The sequence below is a fragment of the Dendrobates tinctorius genome, unplaced genomic scaffold, assembly GCF_039654945.1.
Source record: "Dendrobates tinctorius isolate UK_male_01 unplaced genomic scaffold, ASM3965494v1 ptg000377l, whole genome shotgun sequence".
NCBI classification, from domain to species: Eukaryota; Metazoa; Chordata; class Amphibia; order Anura; family Dendrobatidae; genus Dendrobates; species Dendrobates tinctorius.
In genome coordinates this window covers 2,045,009-2,062,807 of record NW_027362043.1, presented here as the reverse complement: position 1 = coordinate 2,062,807, position 17,799 = coordinate 2,045,009, and the positions used below count along the sequence as shown (strand labels likewise).

General features: G+C 44.1%; 1 protein-coding gene across 1 annotated transcript in view; it reads left to right on the top strand.

The window, feature by feature from the left end:
• LOC141075888 (cartilage oligomeric matrix protein-like) overlaps positions 1–17,799 on the top strand; it is a 579,419-nt gene that overhangs the window by 243,415 nt on the left and 318,205 nt on the right. The window contains exon 7 of the mRNA XM_073563079.1: positions 12,747–12,902. Within this exon, the coding sequence (XP_073419180.1) occupies positions 12,747–12,902 (156 nt within the window). The remainder of the gene's footprint in view (positions 1–12,746; positions 12,903–17,799) is intronic.

Here is a 17,799-nt window from a genome sequence, read left to right as displayed (position 1 = left end):
TTGTTAATGACCAAAGACTTATTACTCATTTGGCCTTTCGCAGCTTACTAATTCTCCAACGCATGAAGACGGAAACTCCCTCGACTTGGTCTTCTCTCAGCTTTGTGCAGTGGATGATTTCGCAAACTCCCCTCTCCCTCTCTCTGACCACAACCTTCTTTCATTTTCTATCAAGAACTGCCAGGCCTCTCAGGTCACCCCCACTGCCCATACTTATAGAAACATGCAGGCCATTAACACCCAGAAACTTATGAAAAACTTGCAGTCTTCATTGGCCCCTATCTCCTCCCTCTCATGTCCTGATTCTGCACTGAAGCATTACAATGAAACGCTTCAAAGTGCCCTGGATGAATTTGCACCTCCTATACATAGAACAACACAACAGAGATGGCGACAACCCTGGCATACCCTGCAAATACGTTTCCTGCAGCGGTGCTCCAGCTGCGCCGAATGTCTGTGGAGAAAATCCAATCTACATGAAGACTTCATCCATTATAAGTTTATGCTTAGAACATACAACACTGCCCTTCACCTCTCCAAACAAACCTATTTCAACACCCTTATCACCTCACTGTCCAATAACCCTAAACGTCTCTTTCACAATTTTCATTCTCTACTCAACCCAAGAGTGCAGGCCCCAACCACGGAGCTTCGAGCTGACGATCTGGCCAGGTACTTCAAAGAAAAAATTGACCATATCTGACAGGAAATTATCTCCCAATTACCTCATACCATGCACTGTTCTCTCTCCCCCACTGCATCTAGCTCACTCTCTCATTTTGAACCAGTCACAGAAGAAGTCAGCAGGCTCCTTGCATCTTCTCACTGAACCGCTAGCACCGGTGACCCATTTCCGTCACATCTCCTCCAGTCCCTTTCCCCTGCTCTCACCACTCACCTAACTAAAATATTTAACCTCTCTCTCTCTTTTGGTATCTTTCCCTCCTCATTAAAGCATGCCATCATACATCCACTACTTAAAAAACCATCCCTCGACCAAAACTGTGCCACTAACTATAGACCTGTCTCTAATCTTCCCTTCATTTCTAAACTCCTGGAACGCCTGGTCCACTCCCGTCTGATCCACTATCTCTCTGATAACTCTCTTCTCGACCCTCTCCAATCCGGTTTCCACTCTTTACACTCTATTGAAACTACCCTCACTAAAGTCTCTAATGATCTACTAACAGCTAGATCTAATGGTCACTACTCCATGCTAATTCTCTTGAATTTCTCTGCAGCATTCAACACTGTGGATCATCAGCTCCTCCTCAATATGCTCCGCTCCATTGGCATCAAGGACACCGTTCTCTCCTGGTTTTCCTCCTACCTCTCTGACCGCTCCTTTACTCTATGTGTACACTGCCCCTATTGGTCAAACAATCAGTAGATTTGGTTTCCAGTACCATCTCTATGCTGATGACACCCAATTATACACTTCTTCTCCTGAGATCACGCCTGCCTTTTTAGAAAACACCAGCGATTGTCTAAACGCTGTGTCTAACATCATGTCCTTACTATATCTGAAACTGAACCTGTCAAGGACAGAACTCCATGTGTTTCCTCCCACTACTAATGTACCTATAACCGACATTGCCATTTCTGTGTGTGGTTCCACCATTACTCCCCAGCAACATGCCCGCTTTTTTTGGGTCATACTTGACTCCGAGCTTTCCTTTGCCCCCCCACATCCGATCACTGGCTCGCTCTTGTTATCTGCACCTCAGAAACATTTCTAGAATTCGACCTTTTCTTACTTTTGACTCAGCAAAAACTCTTACTGTTTCTCTTATTCATTCTCGTCTGGACTATTGTAACTCTCTTCTAATTGGTCTCCCTCTTACCAAACTCTCCCCCCTTCAATGTGTCCTGAATGTTGCAGTCAGGATCATATTCCTCGCCAATCGTTACACCGATGCCTCTACCTTGTGCCAGTCATTACACTGGCTACCCATCCACTCCAGAATCCAGTACAAACTTATTACCTTCACACACAAAGCTCTCCATGGCACAGCAACACCCTACATCTCCTCCCTCGTTTCAGTCTACCACCCTACCCGTGCCCTCTGTTCTGCTGATTACCTTAGGCTAGCATCCTCAATAATCAGATCCTCCCACTCCCGTCTCCAAGACTATACACGTGCTGCGCCAATTCTTTGGAATGCACTTCCCAAGTCAATTTGATTGGTCCCCAATCCCTACAATTTTAAGCGTGCCCTGAAAACGCATTTATTCAGACTGGCCTACCACCTCAACACATTAACCTAACTATCCCTGTGTGGCACAGTCAAAAGTTTTACCATAACCAGGTTCCCTGCATCACGTTCCCACATGCTTTATGCATCTATTAGCCCTCTGTGTCTGTACTGTTACACACTTAACATTATGGCTGGTCCAAACAATCAGGGCAATTGTTACCACCCACCTTTCGTGTCTACCTTTTTTATTTTTTTCCTCACGGATTGTAAGCTTGCGAGCAGGGCTCTCATTCCTCTTGGTATCTGTTATGATCTATTTGATTATTGTTATGTTGTAATGTCTATCATCTGTACAAGTCCCCTCTGTAATGTAAAGTGCTGCGGAATATGTCGGCGCTATAGAATTAAAATTTATTATTATTATTACTATTTTCCACCATAATTTGCAAAATAAATCTTGCCAAATCAGACGAGGTGATTTTCTGGATTTGTTTTATTATTTTGTGGTCTACCTATGATGTCAATTACAGGCCTCCCTCATCTTTTTAAGTGGGAGAACTTGCACAATTGGTGGCTGACTAAATACTTTTTTTCCCCACTGTATGTTCTCCCCGTGTTTGTGTGGGTTTCCTCCCACACTCCAGCAATGATAATATTTGTAAAGTAAAGTATAGTATAGTAAAATAAATAAATACGTAAATAGGAGTCGTTCAACTGATATGGCACCAAATACAATCACGGCAAAATATGCACACATCAGACACTGTGCTTTGAAAAAGCATTCATATGCCATGAACTTTTCAAAAAATGTTTCATGTTATACGCTCAAATTTAAATGTGTAACACTAATGTAATGCTAGTCACCACTTACGGACCAGCCATGAGGAAGGGTAAGCAAATGTTCCAGGGTCAGATACCAAAAGATCATTTAGTAAACAGAAGGGAAAAGACAAAGGCACAGTTAGGTCACAGTCTGAGGTAAAAATACCGGAAAAATAGCAAATGGTTGAGCAAATGGATGATCAGAATGAGGTCCAAAGCCATCGAGCTATTAATTAGTAAACTGAGCACTGAATTACCAGGCAAACAGCACCACCGAGCAAATTATATGATTGCCAGAGATTTAGGGCTGAGAGCTCATCTAAGTAACTAGGTAATCATTAAAAAACAGGGAGCACTTGCAAGATGCTCAGCACCTCCCAGTCTTGGATTGCATGGCTGAGCTGTCAATCAAAATACTGACAGTTCAGTACATCCCTGCACTGGATTGGACGACTGAGTTATCAACACACTGACAGTGCAGCACACCCCTGCACCTGATTGGATGATGGAGCTGACACTCGCTGTATCCACGACACACTGAGGGGAGGAATCGTGACAGTATCCCCACTTCTAGGGGTGCCACTGAACCCCTAACTTTCCCAGGAAACCTAGTACCTATCATCTGACCAAACGATCCTTCATAAAACAAGCCGAAACACATAATCTCTCATCAGGTCCGTATCCCCTCCACTGAGGAAGGCAATGGACTTCGTACTCTAAATCTCCATCGAAAAGAACTGAAGGAGGTGAGGGCGAGACAGGCAACCCAGAAAGGCAAACTCTTTTAATAGGGATCTGTGAAACACATTAGGAACACAAAAGGACAAGGTAATGGACTTTGAACTCTAAATCACCATCAACAAGAACTGGAGGAGGTGAGGACGAGACAGACAACCCAGAAAGGCAAACTCTTTTAATAGGGATCTGTGGAACACAAAAAGACTGAGGAGGTTTTAATCAAATTTGCCTCCAGTATTTGCTGATAACGTGCTACGGGGACAGTGAAATGGGGGTTAAAAAGTAAAATAAAAATAAAAGAAATTTGAAAATGAGTACGTGACACCAGTTGGAGTGTTCGACTGTAAGATAGCCGGCACTGTAGATGATCCCTGGGGGGGTAGATGGTGATGGCAGTGCAGATGTTTAACCCCCTCCAACTAGGGCTGAACCCCCAGAGATAGTGATAGAAGTAGATGGTACAGAGTAACAAGGCAGGAGACAAGGAAAGTCAATTTTTAATTTACTGACATCCATATGCAATACAGAGGATAAAATACAACTCTCACCAGGTTTACAGTCTGCTCTGCACGATGGGAGTTATCCTCCTCTCTGATATGACTCAGTGTAAACTTCCTGCTGTTCTAATCCCTTCAGGAACCAAGGTTTCCTGGAGTCTGAAACTTCCAGTACAGCCACTTACTCACTGTGTTTTCTCCCCCGGCAACTCGCAGCTTGAATCCTATGTGAAGCACAAGTTTCTTCTTGCACAATCCTTCGCCTCTCCTTGGTTGCTGTAGTCTTCCTGGGAGAAGACACTCTGCTGTTGGTTGCATGAACCTCACGGTTTCTCAGCTTACCATCAGAGGTCTAAAAGCATAGATGGTCTAGGGGCTGATTCCCTGATTCCTCTCAGCATTGCTCCTGGAGGGAGCACATGTTACTGCTCCAATAACGTTCTCCATTTTCTCTCCACCGTCTTCATGACAGAACAACAACTCGACTCCTCCCCCTCCCAGTTAGGGTGTGTCTCCAAAGTTCTAAGCTTCAGGGAAGTAAGGGAGTGAGGTAAAATTGTGTGTGTGCAGTTTTCTCCAGCAGAGAAAGCATAACTCCCATCATTTACAAAACACATACAACAGAGTACATATTTGACCACTTTGTGGCAGCAAAGACACAGGGCGCCACAACTCGACCTTGCAGCCCATTCTTCTTCAAGTAGCTCCTAATTGTGCATCTTGAAACAGCCACACTGCTAATTTTCAGAGAGTCCAGTATTTCAGCTGATGTTATTTGTGGGTTTTTCTTTGCATCCCAAACAATTTTCCTGGCAGTTGTGGACAAATTTTTTGTTGGTCTGCCTGACTGTGGTTTTGTTTTTACAGAGCCCCTGATTTCCAATTTGTTAATCACAGTTTGAACTCTGTTGAATGGCATTATCAGTTCCTTGGATATCTTTTTGTATCCCTTTCTTGTTTTAAACAGTTCAACTACCTTTTCCCATAGATCCGTTGACAATTCTTTTGCTTTCCCCATGACTCACAATCCAAAAATGTCAGTGGCTGGATGAAAGATGCAAGAGTCTGTCTGGATCCCAGAAACTTACTCAGCTTTTAGGCACACACACTGATTACAAGCAAACGGGTCATAGGTGAGGATGTTACCTTTAGTAGCCATTCAAACCCATTTTTGTCAACTTCTGTGCACTCATGTGACATAACAATTTCTCATGAGCACAAGCAGATATAAGTAGAAGGACATACTACCCACTGTCCCACTTTAAAAAACACGTATTGTAATGTGTAATTTGAACTGTGATGTGCTTTCTTTATGTTGATATTGTGAATTGCTGGTAATAGGGATAGCAAGAGTTAATGTTTGGGACTAGCCCAGAGTGTGATGGGCTAAGTTGAACGGAAAGAGACAATTTCCTCTTTAGACATCAAATAGGGCCCATACAGAAGAGACCTAAGATCTACTGTGAGCAGTTCCACATTTCTTGGGTGCCCTAGAAGTGAGAAGAGACTGGGCTAGAGATAGCGTGATGTGGCACAGAAAAGAGGAAGAGTAGCCAAAATACAGAATGATTTATCAAAGATGGGTCCTGGGAGAGGACACCTAGCAGTAAGAAAAAGAGTTTAAAACTTCTAAAGGTAAAGGGCCCAAACAGGACGGAGTACACAAGATGAAGATAGTGCCCCGTGTGGGAGTTCCAGAGCATCATCATCAGAGAGGATAAGTACTGGCCATACTGACAATATACCGTATATACACGTATATCGTGTATAAGCCGACCTGTGTATAAGCCAACCCCCCTAATTTTGTCACAAAAAACTGGGAAAACTTATTGACTTGCATATAAGCCTAGGGTGCACAGTGAGTGGCCCCAGTTTTGTTGCACAGTGAGTGACCCCAGATAATGCTGCACAGTGAGTGGCCCCAGCTAATGCTGCAGAGTGTGTGGCCCCAGATAATGCTGCAGAGTGTGTGGCCCCAGATAATGCTGCACAGTGTATACTCACCTGCTGCTCATCAGCGTTGCCAGCTCTGGAATGGGGACAGGTGAATATGCCCACCCTCCCCCCTGTTCATACTCACCCTGTCCTGGCGCTTGTCTCTGCAGCGTTGCCCCTGCTTGTTCCATGTTCTCGGCGCTGCTGAGCTCTTCCTGCTTCAGCGGTCACGTGGTACCGCTCATTACACTCATGAATATGCGCATATTAACGAGTTTAATGAGCGGTAATACGTGACTGCTGAAGCAGGAAGAGCACAGCAGCGCCGAGAACATGGAGCAAGCAGGGGAGCTGCAGAGGGTGAGTATGACCTCTGACACCCCCGATCCCCCTCCCCCGCCGACCCCCCGGTATATGACTTGTGTATAAGCCGAGAGGGGGACTTTCAGCCCCAAAAAATGAGCTGAAAAGCTCGGCTTATACACAAGTATATATGGTAGTTCCCTGGAGTGAAAAGAAGATACGAAACCGCGGGTTGAGCCGAACTTTAGTTCTGAGCTCGGCTGTGGTGAAGTGATGAGGAATAGTGAAGACAGAGGACTAGTAAAGAGAGAAAAGTGAAAGGGATTGAATTTGTGTAAGGAAGATTTTACACATTGCAAATTGTTAAATGTTTGAGAAGATATGTACCCTCTATCCAGTGGCGGGCTGGGCTGGGAGGCAGGGATGCATTTGCCCCCCGGGCCGTTCCCCAGACGGCTGTTCAGGGCCACCAGAGGCCTGGAACTGTACTTTTTATTGCAGCCACCAAAACTTCATTTGCAGCTGGGCTGGCAGACTCCTTCCTGATCGTGCATGAATGATGCATCCACATGTATTTGCGCCTTTGAGACGCAAATACATTTGAATGCATTATATCCGGCACAGAGCAGAGCATCGCCGTTGTTGCTGCTCCGCGGCCTAGAGTGCAGCAGAGTGATGAGGTCATCATGCTGCGACCTCCTCACACTGCTGCTGGCGACGCAGAGCAGGGCAGAAGAGGCGGGGACAAGGCAGCCAGCGGGAAGAATGGTGAGCAGCAGTGCTCCAATGAGGAGCAGGAGCTGAGCTGCTGAAGATTGGAGAGCTGTCATTTGCTGTGCATAAGGTATGGGGCATGAATCCATGGTGTTAGTCCACAAGGGCAGCCGCACAGCATTGTGTGTATGAGTGTGTGTGTGTATGAGAGTGTATGTAAGTGTGGTGTGTGAGTGTGTATATGTAAGTGTGTATGTGAGTGTGTGTATGAGTGTGTGTGTTCAGACGGGCAGTGTGGAGGTAGGACATTATAGAGACTTGGGGCAGTATGTGGGGGACATTATGGAGACGAACATTATGGAAAGGGACGGTGTAGGTTGGATATTATGGGATGGAGAGGTATGTTTTGGAGAGGGGTGGTGTATGGGGTATATTATAGGGAGAGTCAGCGAAGGGGATATTACGGAGATGGGTGGTGTAGGCAGGATATTATGGAGAGGGATATTTATCATGGGGAGGGGCGGCATGTGTGGGGGTAGATTATGGTGATGGATGGTGTAGGGGGTATACTATGGGAAGGGTCAGTGAAGGGGATTTTAGGAAGAGGAGTTGTGTAGGGGGTATATTATGGAGAGGGGTGGTGTGGGGGGTATATTATGGTGAGGGGTGGTATGGGGGTATATTATTGGGAGAGGAGTTGTGTAGGGGGTATATTATGGTGAGGGGCGGTGTAGGGGGTATATTATGGTGAGGGGTGGTGTAGGGGGTATATTATGGGGAGGGGGGTGTATGGGGTATACTATGGGAAGGGTCAGTGAAGGGGATTTTAGGGAGAGTTGTGTAGGGGGTATATTATGGAGAGGGGGGTGTGGGGGTATATTATGGGGTTAGGAGTTGTGTAGGGGTATATTATGAGGAGGTGCGGTGTAGGGGGTATATTATGGTGAGGGGCGGTGTAGGGGGTATATTATGGGGAGGGGCGGCGTAGGGGGTATATTTTGGTGAGGGGCGGCGTAGGGGGTATACTATGGGGAGGTGCGGTGTAGGGGGTATATTATGGGGAGGGGCGGTGTAGGGGGTATATTATGGTGAGGGGCAGTGTAGGGGGTATATTATGGTGAGGGGCGGCGTAGGGGGTATATTATGGTGAGGGGCGGCGTAGGGGGTATATTATGGTGAGGGGCGGTGTAGGGGTTATATTATGGGGAGGGGTGGTGTAGGGGGTATATTATGGAGAAGGGTGGTGAGGGAGGGATACTACGGAGAGAGACAGTCTAGGGGGATTTTTTCTGTAGGAAGCACATTGATGGACAATTATTACAACATGGTAGATATTTATACTTTGTTGGCAGTATAATGATTTTACAACGGCGCAAAATACTCCTGGCCACGATGAGAGCCACGCATGTTGTTTATAAAAGCTCGGCGTCCGTGCCGCCGCACGCGGCTCTCATCGTGGCCAGGAGTATTTTGTGCCAATGTAAAATCATAAGCGCACAGCAAAAGGGCTAAGCCTCCTGATGTACCCTAATATGATAGTGTAGGGTGAAACGCATTGAGGCAACATTGCCGAGGTGTGAAGAGCTTAATATCATGGCTTAACATCTCAGGCACATTGTGGACATATTAATCCCATTATGAGTACGGGGATGAGACAAAATTGCCGGGATGTGGTAGAGCCTTAAGTTTATGGCTCAGTATACTGGCAGACTATATTAATGTTACTCCCATGTGAATAAGGGGATAGCATGTGCATATGAGAGGTGACATCTACGGACTGAGTGAGTGGGATAAATCATTCGGTCACTGGCTGGCATCTGTTTCAATTGGGCGAAGGAGCCTTTGTGTAGTCAACGGATGACACTGTATTAGGGAGATTCCGTTATTCTATTGGGGACAATGTGCAATAGCATTAGCACTTTAGTCTACGGATATTGGAGTGTAAAATTGGCTATTAATGATTGGGAATGATGCAATGGTATATCCATATATAGTATATCCATATATGCAACAATTGTTAAACACTTCCCTTAAAAAAGGATGCCTAGTAAGATTTTCCCTCATTAAAGGGTGTCTTGGAGTCCATGAATACAATGTTGTAAAATTATGTTAGTGTCCTTTATGACCCCCTCTTGTGATAGGGGTTGATTGGACAGACTGCACACAAGCACGGTGGATGATTTGATATATTATTTATTCACAATTTATTAAAAGTTAAGTTTTATTATTTTTCCACCACAGTCAGTGATTTTCGCAATTACGGTAATTGGTTGGATTTGTATCTGGTGTAATGGTGTCAATTCAGTGAAATCTCTAATACTGACTACATCTCATAAGTAGTGAGGTTCCTGTATGGTCCGCTGTCTGATGATAAAGGTAGCAACAACTCCCAGTATCTTCTTACCATAGATAAGCACATACTGGGATCTACATGTTCATGTCATACAAGTGTATCATGGGGCTGATCTAACACTGAAATTGACCACTGTAATAAGCGTGGTGCTGCATTCATCTACTGATGGTGGTTCTAATGTTACATTCATCTACTGACGGTGGTTCTGTCGCTGCATTCATCTACTGATGGTATTCATAACCCTGCATTCATCTACTGATGGTGGTTCTGTCCCTGCATTCATCTACTGATGGTGGTTCTGTCGCTGCATTAATCTACTGATGGTGGTTCTGTTACTGCGTTCATCTACTGATGATGGTTCTGACCCTGCGTCCATCTACTGATGGTGGCTGTGTCCCTGCTTTCATCTACTGATGGTGGTTCTGTCCCTGCATTCATCTACTGACGGTGGTTCTGTCGCTGCATTCATCTACTGATGGAGGTTCTGTCCCTGCATTCATCTAGTGATGGTGGTTCTGGCCCTGCATGTATCTACTGATGTGGTTCTGGCCCTGCATGTATCTACTGATGGTGGTTCTGTTGCTGCATTCATCTACTGATGGTGGTTCTGACCCTGCATTCATCTACTGATGGTGGTTCTGGCCCTGCATTCATTTACTGATGGTGGTTCTGGCCCTGCATTCATCTACTGATGGTGGTTCTGTTGCTGCATTCATCTACTGGTAGTGGTTCTGACCCTGCATTCATCTACTGATAGTGGTTCTGACCCTGCATTCATCTACTGATGGTGGTTCTGGCCCTGCATTCATCTACTGATGATGGTTCTGTCGCTGCATTCATCTACTGATGGTGGTTCTGTTGCTGCATTCATCTACAGATGTTGGTTCTGTCCTTGCATTCATCTACTGATTGTGGTTCTGTTGCTGCATTCATCCACTGATGGGGGTTCTCTCCCTGCATTCATCTACTGATGGTGGCTGTGTTCCTGCATTCATCTACTGATGGTGGTTCTGGCCCTGCATTCATCTACTGATGGTGGTTCTGACCCTGCATTCATCTACTGATGGTGGCTGTGTTCCTGCATTCATCTACTGATGGTGGTTCTGTTGCTGCATTCATCTACTGATGGGGGTTCTCTTCCTGCATTCATCTACTGATGGTGGTTCTGACCCTGCATTCATCTACTGATGGTGCCTGTGTTCCTGCATTCATCTACTGATGGTGGTTCTGGCCCTGCATGTATCTACTGATGGTGGTTCTGGCCCTGCATTCATCTACTGATGGTGGTTCTGGCCCTGCATTCATCTACTGATGGTGGTTCTGTTGCTGCATTCATCTACTGATGGGGGTTCTCTTCCTGCATTCATCTACTGATGGTGGTTCTGTTGCTGCATTTATCTACTGACGGTTCTGTCACTTCATTCTACTACTGGTTCCGATCATGAACACATGTAGCAAACCATAATGTGCTTCATGGCTATGTTAAAACTGAAAATGATATGGTTCCATGTTAGCAGCGGATTAATCAGCGTAACATCCAGAGTCAGCAACACAGAATGTAGATTTATTCATATCCAGGTTGAACAGCTTACAGCATGAAATGTGATCAGTCTGGTATCTGATGTGGCTTGCAGCATGGGAGCATTACAACAACAAGAAGGGAAGAGAAGGAGGGGGCATCCTGTCTGTTTGTTTTTTTTTGTCACTGAACTTTGTTAACAATCTCACAATATGCACAATATATCAAACAGTACAGTAGTAGTTGTTGCAATACATACAGATCAATATGCATTATTCCAACATTCCATATGTGATATTTGAGCTTCTGTAGGCATGTCCACGTGTGACCAGTATAGAGCACTGTAAAAAAAATCCTAGGTAATGATGAGAAGCATTGCATACTTTGCTTTACTACATATCTCAAAATGTATATCCAGTTTAAAATTAATAATACATGAGCATAATATGTGATTTGTCTGATCAATAGAAACGCTCATCTGAGCTGATCCAAGTACCATCAGGTTTTTCATTGAGCAGCTCTCAGACAGGCAATACAGTAGTAGGAATATAGCCTATGACGCAGCCGGAGGTAAACATGTTAAAGGGGTTGTCCAGATTTAAGTTACAAGTCACTCTGTGACTGCAGACTCGTGAATCCTCACATTGCTCGCAGTGCTGTCGTGATTCGGCGGACGCGTGACTGCAGGTATGTGATTTGCATACATGACAACTAGCCTTGCTCGGCCTCAGTTAATACACCTGTATTGAGCAAGGCCAGAAACAGTCTAGTTGTAATATGGCCGGGAATATACACATCGCATACTTGATCACATAAGTGCCCGCTCCCACCGCCAGCACCAGAAAGTCCTCACAGCGCACATGATGTGAGGATTCACATATAGTGACTTTAGACTTTTAGCTTAAGATCGGACAACCTTTGTAACGATGGGCCGCTACTCATGGGCCACTGCCGTGTGCTTGCCCCCCAGGCTAAAATGTGCCAGCCAGCCCCTGCCTCTATCTACTCTATATAACCCTCACCAAGTTAATGTTCAGTAAAAAGTTTATTTTAAACTGGTGGTCTCCCTCCTTGAACTGTCAAACATCTAGTTCTGGTCAACCAGCAACATCGGTTACATTGTGCCTGCACGGTCATAGCACCGTCACAGCACAAATCCACACACTTGGCTTGGACCCTCATCTTCATGTAACGTTACAGGGCGCAAGAGACTAGTACCTCGCCCACAGCTACCACCCCGTGCCACGTTACACAGACACAGCATTGACATCAGTGCTGGTCCAAAAGGTGAGTTAATGGTTCTATTATTTTACATGGGGTACATAAGCATTGTCCATTAGTGAGATTACTTTTAATCTTGTCTAGATAAATACTGACACTTACATTACATAATTTCTTAGTGAATTTAGACCTGGTTCAGATGGTCATATTTTCAATAAGTGTGCTTCCTCTCCATCTGCTGAATGCACAATATTCTGCAACAAAAGCTACCGGCATGCCCAAGCAAAACATCATGTTATTGTGGTAAATGTATTTACGATATTTGTATTAAAATTCTTTCACTACAGTAAAGGTGGTGACTATGTTATACCCATTGCTTCAAGAGCCTAGATTTGGGTATAGGTCGCTTTGTTGGTAAATATTTTTTTATTTATGTCTTTGTGTAGGGTTCATATAAATGTTCTACCTGTAAGTCGGGGTCAGGAGGAGAGAAGCAAATCTCTGTTTGTAAAACAGAGAGGAGGTGTCCAAATGGTGAAATTAGTAAATGCCATGAAAATGCTGATTGCATTATGGAATGGGATGGAACCATAGCATGTGTGGTAAGAATTTTAGTTTTTCTTAGCGTATGTGCATACAGTGTCTTTTTCAGATTCCTTCTGAAACCCACCTGATAAAGCGCTAAAAAAAGGAAAAATAAATGAAATTACATGCAGCAATTTTTACATTTTGCTGTGCATATGTTATATCTTTTGTAACTTCTATTAATTGCTGTGGCTTCAACAGCCATCAAGTGACTACTGTACTGTAAAAGAAGTAACCTCACCTTCATTCCTCAGGTAGCCTCCAAAGGAATTTGCCATTATCTTATTAAAAAATGGCATAGGCAACAAAGTTGCGGCAAAAAGATGAGAAAGTTGACAGAGAACATTTTTCACGAAAAACACCATTGGCATTTTTCTCAAGTGCCTTCTGTTTCAATAGCGATGTGGGTATGTTGCCCTCAAAAAGGCACATACCCTTAGAGCAGGGGTCTCAAACTTTGCTGTGTATATGAGTCGCATATAGAAAAAAATTTAATTTGGGGAATTGCATTCTTTGAAGGACAAAGTGACATTTTTACGTCGGCAACACTTTGTTTCTGTAGAATGTATGCTATTGGATGCATATTCAATTGAAATGTATTACCCCACAGAGACTCTCTGCACAGTAATAGCAATGCAAGCCGCCAGCCAATGAGAGGCCAGCAGCTGACATCTGCATGCTGGCGGATGACAGCGGAGGTGTATCTAGATTTTCTGGCACCCGGGGCAAGAATTCAGTTTGGCCCCTTCCCCTCAAGCACATATGGGATGTGTATAATTAGTCACGTGCCAACGAACTGCTCTGTCTAATTCAATATTTAGTGAAAAACAGAGACGTTCATTGTCACGTGAACGTAAGTATGAAAATCACATGAGTGATGCGGTCATGTGATAACTGCTGGAATCAGCAAGCAGAGCTGAATCCTGACGGTGAGGATATTACACGCTGTTAGGATTGGCTGCAGGGATTCATTTTTTAATTAAAGGGCTTGTCCATGCTGGAGATGAAAGTCTGCAGTCACTATTGCTGCAGGCTTCTGAATTCTCACAGCGCACGCACTGCACACTTTTAGGATTCTCCATTGCACAAGTATGTGATTTGGATACTTGGACACATTGGGACTAGACGTGCCCAGCCTCACTCATTCATTTTCATTGAGTGAGGCCACGTGACTGTATGTATGCAAATCGCCAGCAGGACAGAATCCTGACAGCATGAAGTGCGCACTGTGAGAATTCAGAAGTCTGCAGTCACATAGAATGACTGCAGACTCATCATAAACTTGGACAACTCCTTTAATGCTTCTATCAAATAAAAATATGAGAATTAGTATCACAAAAAAAATTTACATCCAGGTGCCTGATAAATGATGTTGTATCTGGAGTCCTTCTCTTTCTTTTCTTCTTCATCTTGTCAAGACGCCATGATGAGTTTTCTCATCGACAGCCATCTCTGTAGACTTCCAAGATAGCAGTGTCATTAAAATGCTCCTCAATAAAAATGTCTGCTCTACAATCTACTATATAATCGCCTAATTCTGTCTGTCTGCCTGTAACAGAAATCCTACATCGCTGATTGGTCGCGCCTGGCCGGCCACGACCAATCAGCGACAGGCGCAGTCCGGCCACAAATTGACGTGAAATTAGAAGGACGCACGCCACTGCTATGGTCGGGAGATCTGCAGCGCTAGCCGCTGATCTGCCAACGGTTGCCACGGGTCATCTCTTGCCGCACGGAGGTTAGCGGCGACGCAGCCGGAAGATGACCGGTGCAGCGCTCAATGTGCGGATGGTCCCCAGGGTCCGGAGGAGAGGATGATGCCAGGAGTGTGGAGAGGAGATCGGGGGACGTCGGAAGGTGAGAATAACCTTTTTTTAAATTTTTTTGTCTCCCGCTGGCCATAGTCTAGAATACCCGATGCGTTAGAATCGGGCCACCATCTAGTATATAAATAATTGACTCATTACACTAAATACCCCCATCACAGTAAATCTCCCCCAGGCAAGTTATACAGTAGTAAGTTTCCCCACACAGTAAATACCTCCTCCCATGGCAGTAAATACCCTTATACACAGTAAATACCCCCGCACAGTAAATACACCCACACACATAGTAATAGCTCTCACACAGTAAATACCCCCCCACACAGTAAATAACCCACACACACACAGTAATCACTCCCCCCAATCTTCAGCGTCTTCAGCTCCACTAACGTAGAGCACTTATCACCAATGTGCGCCTCTGGGCAGCGGTGAGTGACGTCAGCAGTATAATCACATGACCTGATCACGCTGTTGGAGTCGCTCTGACCTGGCGATCAGAGCTTCAATTGTACTCACGTCTGAAAGGCAGGGATCGCCAAGGGGTCTACAGTGCCTGCAGTCCATATAAAGCAGCCTCAGGGGCCGCCTGTGGCAACGTGTTTGAGACCCCTGCCTTAGAGTATGTTTTCACAGAGTGTTTTTAAGGTTGACAGATTATCAGAGGTTTTCAATATGGTCGACGTACAGAATCCATGTGGGTTTTTTATGAAGCTTCAGAACTGACTCTTTTTGAAAAAAAAATTGGTGGGATTTTTAAAATAATTTGAAGGATTTATTTGCAGCATTTTCACTTGATGGAGTCATGTTTTGAGCAGATTCTTTGAAAACACTTATTTTTTTACCTCAATGAGGTTTGCGAAACCGCTTTGAAACATATTTTTTAGCATACTTTCAGAGCAAACTATTCAAGTGGAACAAAACATTACAGCATATACAGAGAATAAAAGGGATTAACAGGAGAAAGTACTACACCAATTGCAGAGATAATTCAGTTTAGCAAAGGAGAGCGCTTCGCTTGGGGCTGTCAATAAACAGGATTCATGCATACTGTATATGGGTGTGTAACTCTCTACAGGAACCCAGATCATAATTGAGCTTGATCTTTTATCATACCCTGAGTCCCACCCACACACCCCCATCCCCCGCGATGACCTCACATGGGCCAGGTGGGCTGATCTCAGCCCTTCATGATTTTAGGATATCGCAACTTATGCAATAACTCCTCATAGGACAATCGCATAAGACTGATGTCATCTTTTGTATTGGGATTTTATATATACTTCGAGACCAAACATGGCCTAGCTGTTGGCAGTTATATGGCTCCTATGGATTTGGGGCCTTTTGGCCGGGGTTATAATTATAAGAAAATATATATCAGTTTCCTTGGTTAAACCCGGTGCCAATAACGTACATCTCATTGATATCGGATGTATAGAAATTCCAATATTCTATGTTTTTTAGGGAGACATACTTTCTGAGCTGACTTATTGCAACCGCAGTGACCATGGCTATTTCTAAAGGGTGTGAGATCTTCTTTTCATTTTCTCAAAACCTACAATGTACAATACAAATTAATATTGTGGTACCGTGTTAGCCAGAAAAATAGATGTAAATACTTATGTCCCCAAAATTGAGAGAAGTATTCAAGGTGTGATACCTTTATTGGCTAACCAGAGAAATTATATTTGCAAGAAAGCTTTCAGGGCTCAGAAGGCCCCTTCATCAGGCTAAATTACTAGTGAATTACTGAGAAGAGACGGCACCATTTAAATAGGATTTAGAACAGGACATGAGGTGATACAGGCCAAGGAAATCAATTTAAGGTTTTTGTTACACATGCAAATGAGGTGGAAATTTTCTAGTAGAGATCTAAAGACCTTCTTGTGGAGATGTGAACTGTGTCCATGTAATGAGTCATGAATCCAGGTGTCAAATTCAGTCCTATTGTTAGAGATTGAAACATATTTATAAATTTGAACTCCCAAATTTTTCTTTCTCTGTCACTATTAAAATGACCTTTCAATATTAGGACTTTAGATCTGCCAAGCTGTGTCCAGGTCTAGAGAAGTGTATTCCTACAGGCGTGTCCAGCTTATTTTTAATAGTATGTCTATGCAGATTCATCCTTGTTTGTAGTTTTTGCTTAGTTTTCCCGATGTATGTCCTTGCATTGCACCTTGTACACTGTATCATGTACACTACATTAGAGGATGTACATGAAAAAGATTCCATGATCTTATAGTCCTGATTTGTGTTGGGTATGGGGACTTTATCTGTTGATGATATGTGGGTGCAGGTCTTGCATTTCTTACTATTACAGGGGACTGTGCCCGTCTCTGATGGTGATGCGAGGGCACTTCTGATAAGGATATTCTTTAGGTTGGGAGGCTGTTTGTAGGAGAGCAGTGGCAGTTCTGGGAATATTGCTTTCAGTCTGTGGTCTCTGTGGAATAATATTTTCTATTACACCCTAGACTAGACAAAATAAGTGGGCATGGTAGTCAGGATCACAATATTTTGTTAAATATCCAAAAAATCTTTATTCACAAAACAGATAAAGAAATACATGATAAAAACTTTCAAAAAGCCATAAAGACTTGTATACAACCACAGGTGTATCCGTGTAAGGGAAAAAAAAACACCCCTCCTCCAATGTACATGTTTGAGGTAACCCAAAAAATTATATATTAATATGAAAAGCCTGGAAAGAGATGACAATCCAATAAAGGAATTACCCTGTAATGTTCTCAAGTGTAAAGAAATAACCAAAAAATTGAGAAAACATGACCTTGTTGAAGCTTTAATAGTAGTACACATGTAGATCTGACGTGCCCCCCAGGGCCGTGGGGTACCTGGAATTGGACCAGACAGTTCTATGGGGGAGGTCATGGGGCCGTGATCCATTTCCGTGGCCCTGGCCATGTCATAAAATATAGGATAGTTATGTGGTGTTTAATTGTGATGCCACCCGTGGTGTTCGACAATGGGTGGCCTACGCTGCGGTTTTGGTTCACTGGGGCTGATGGTGACGCAGCAAAGATGGTTCAGTTCCCCACGGGTAGAGCGGGACCCCAGGGCAAATATATTTGAT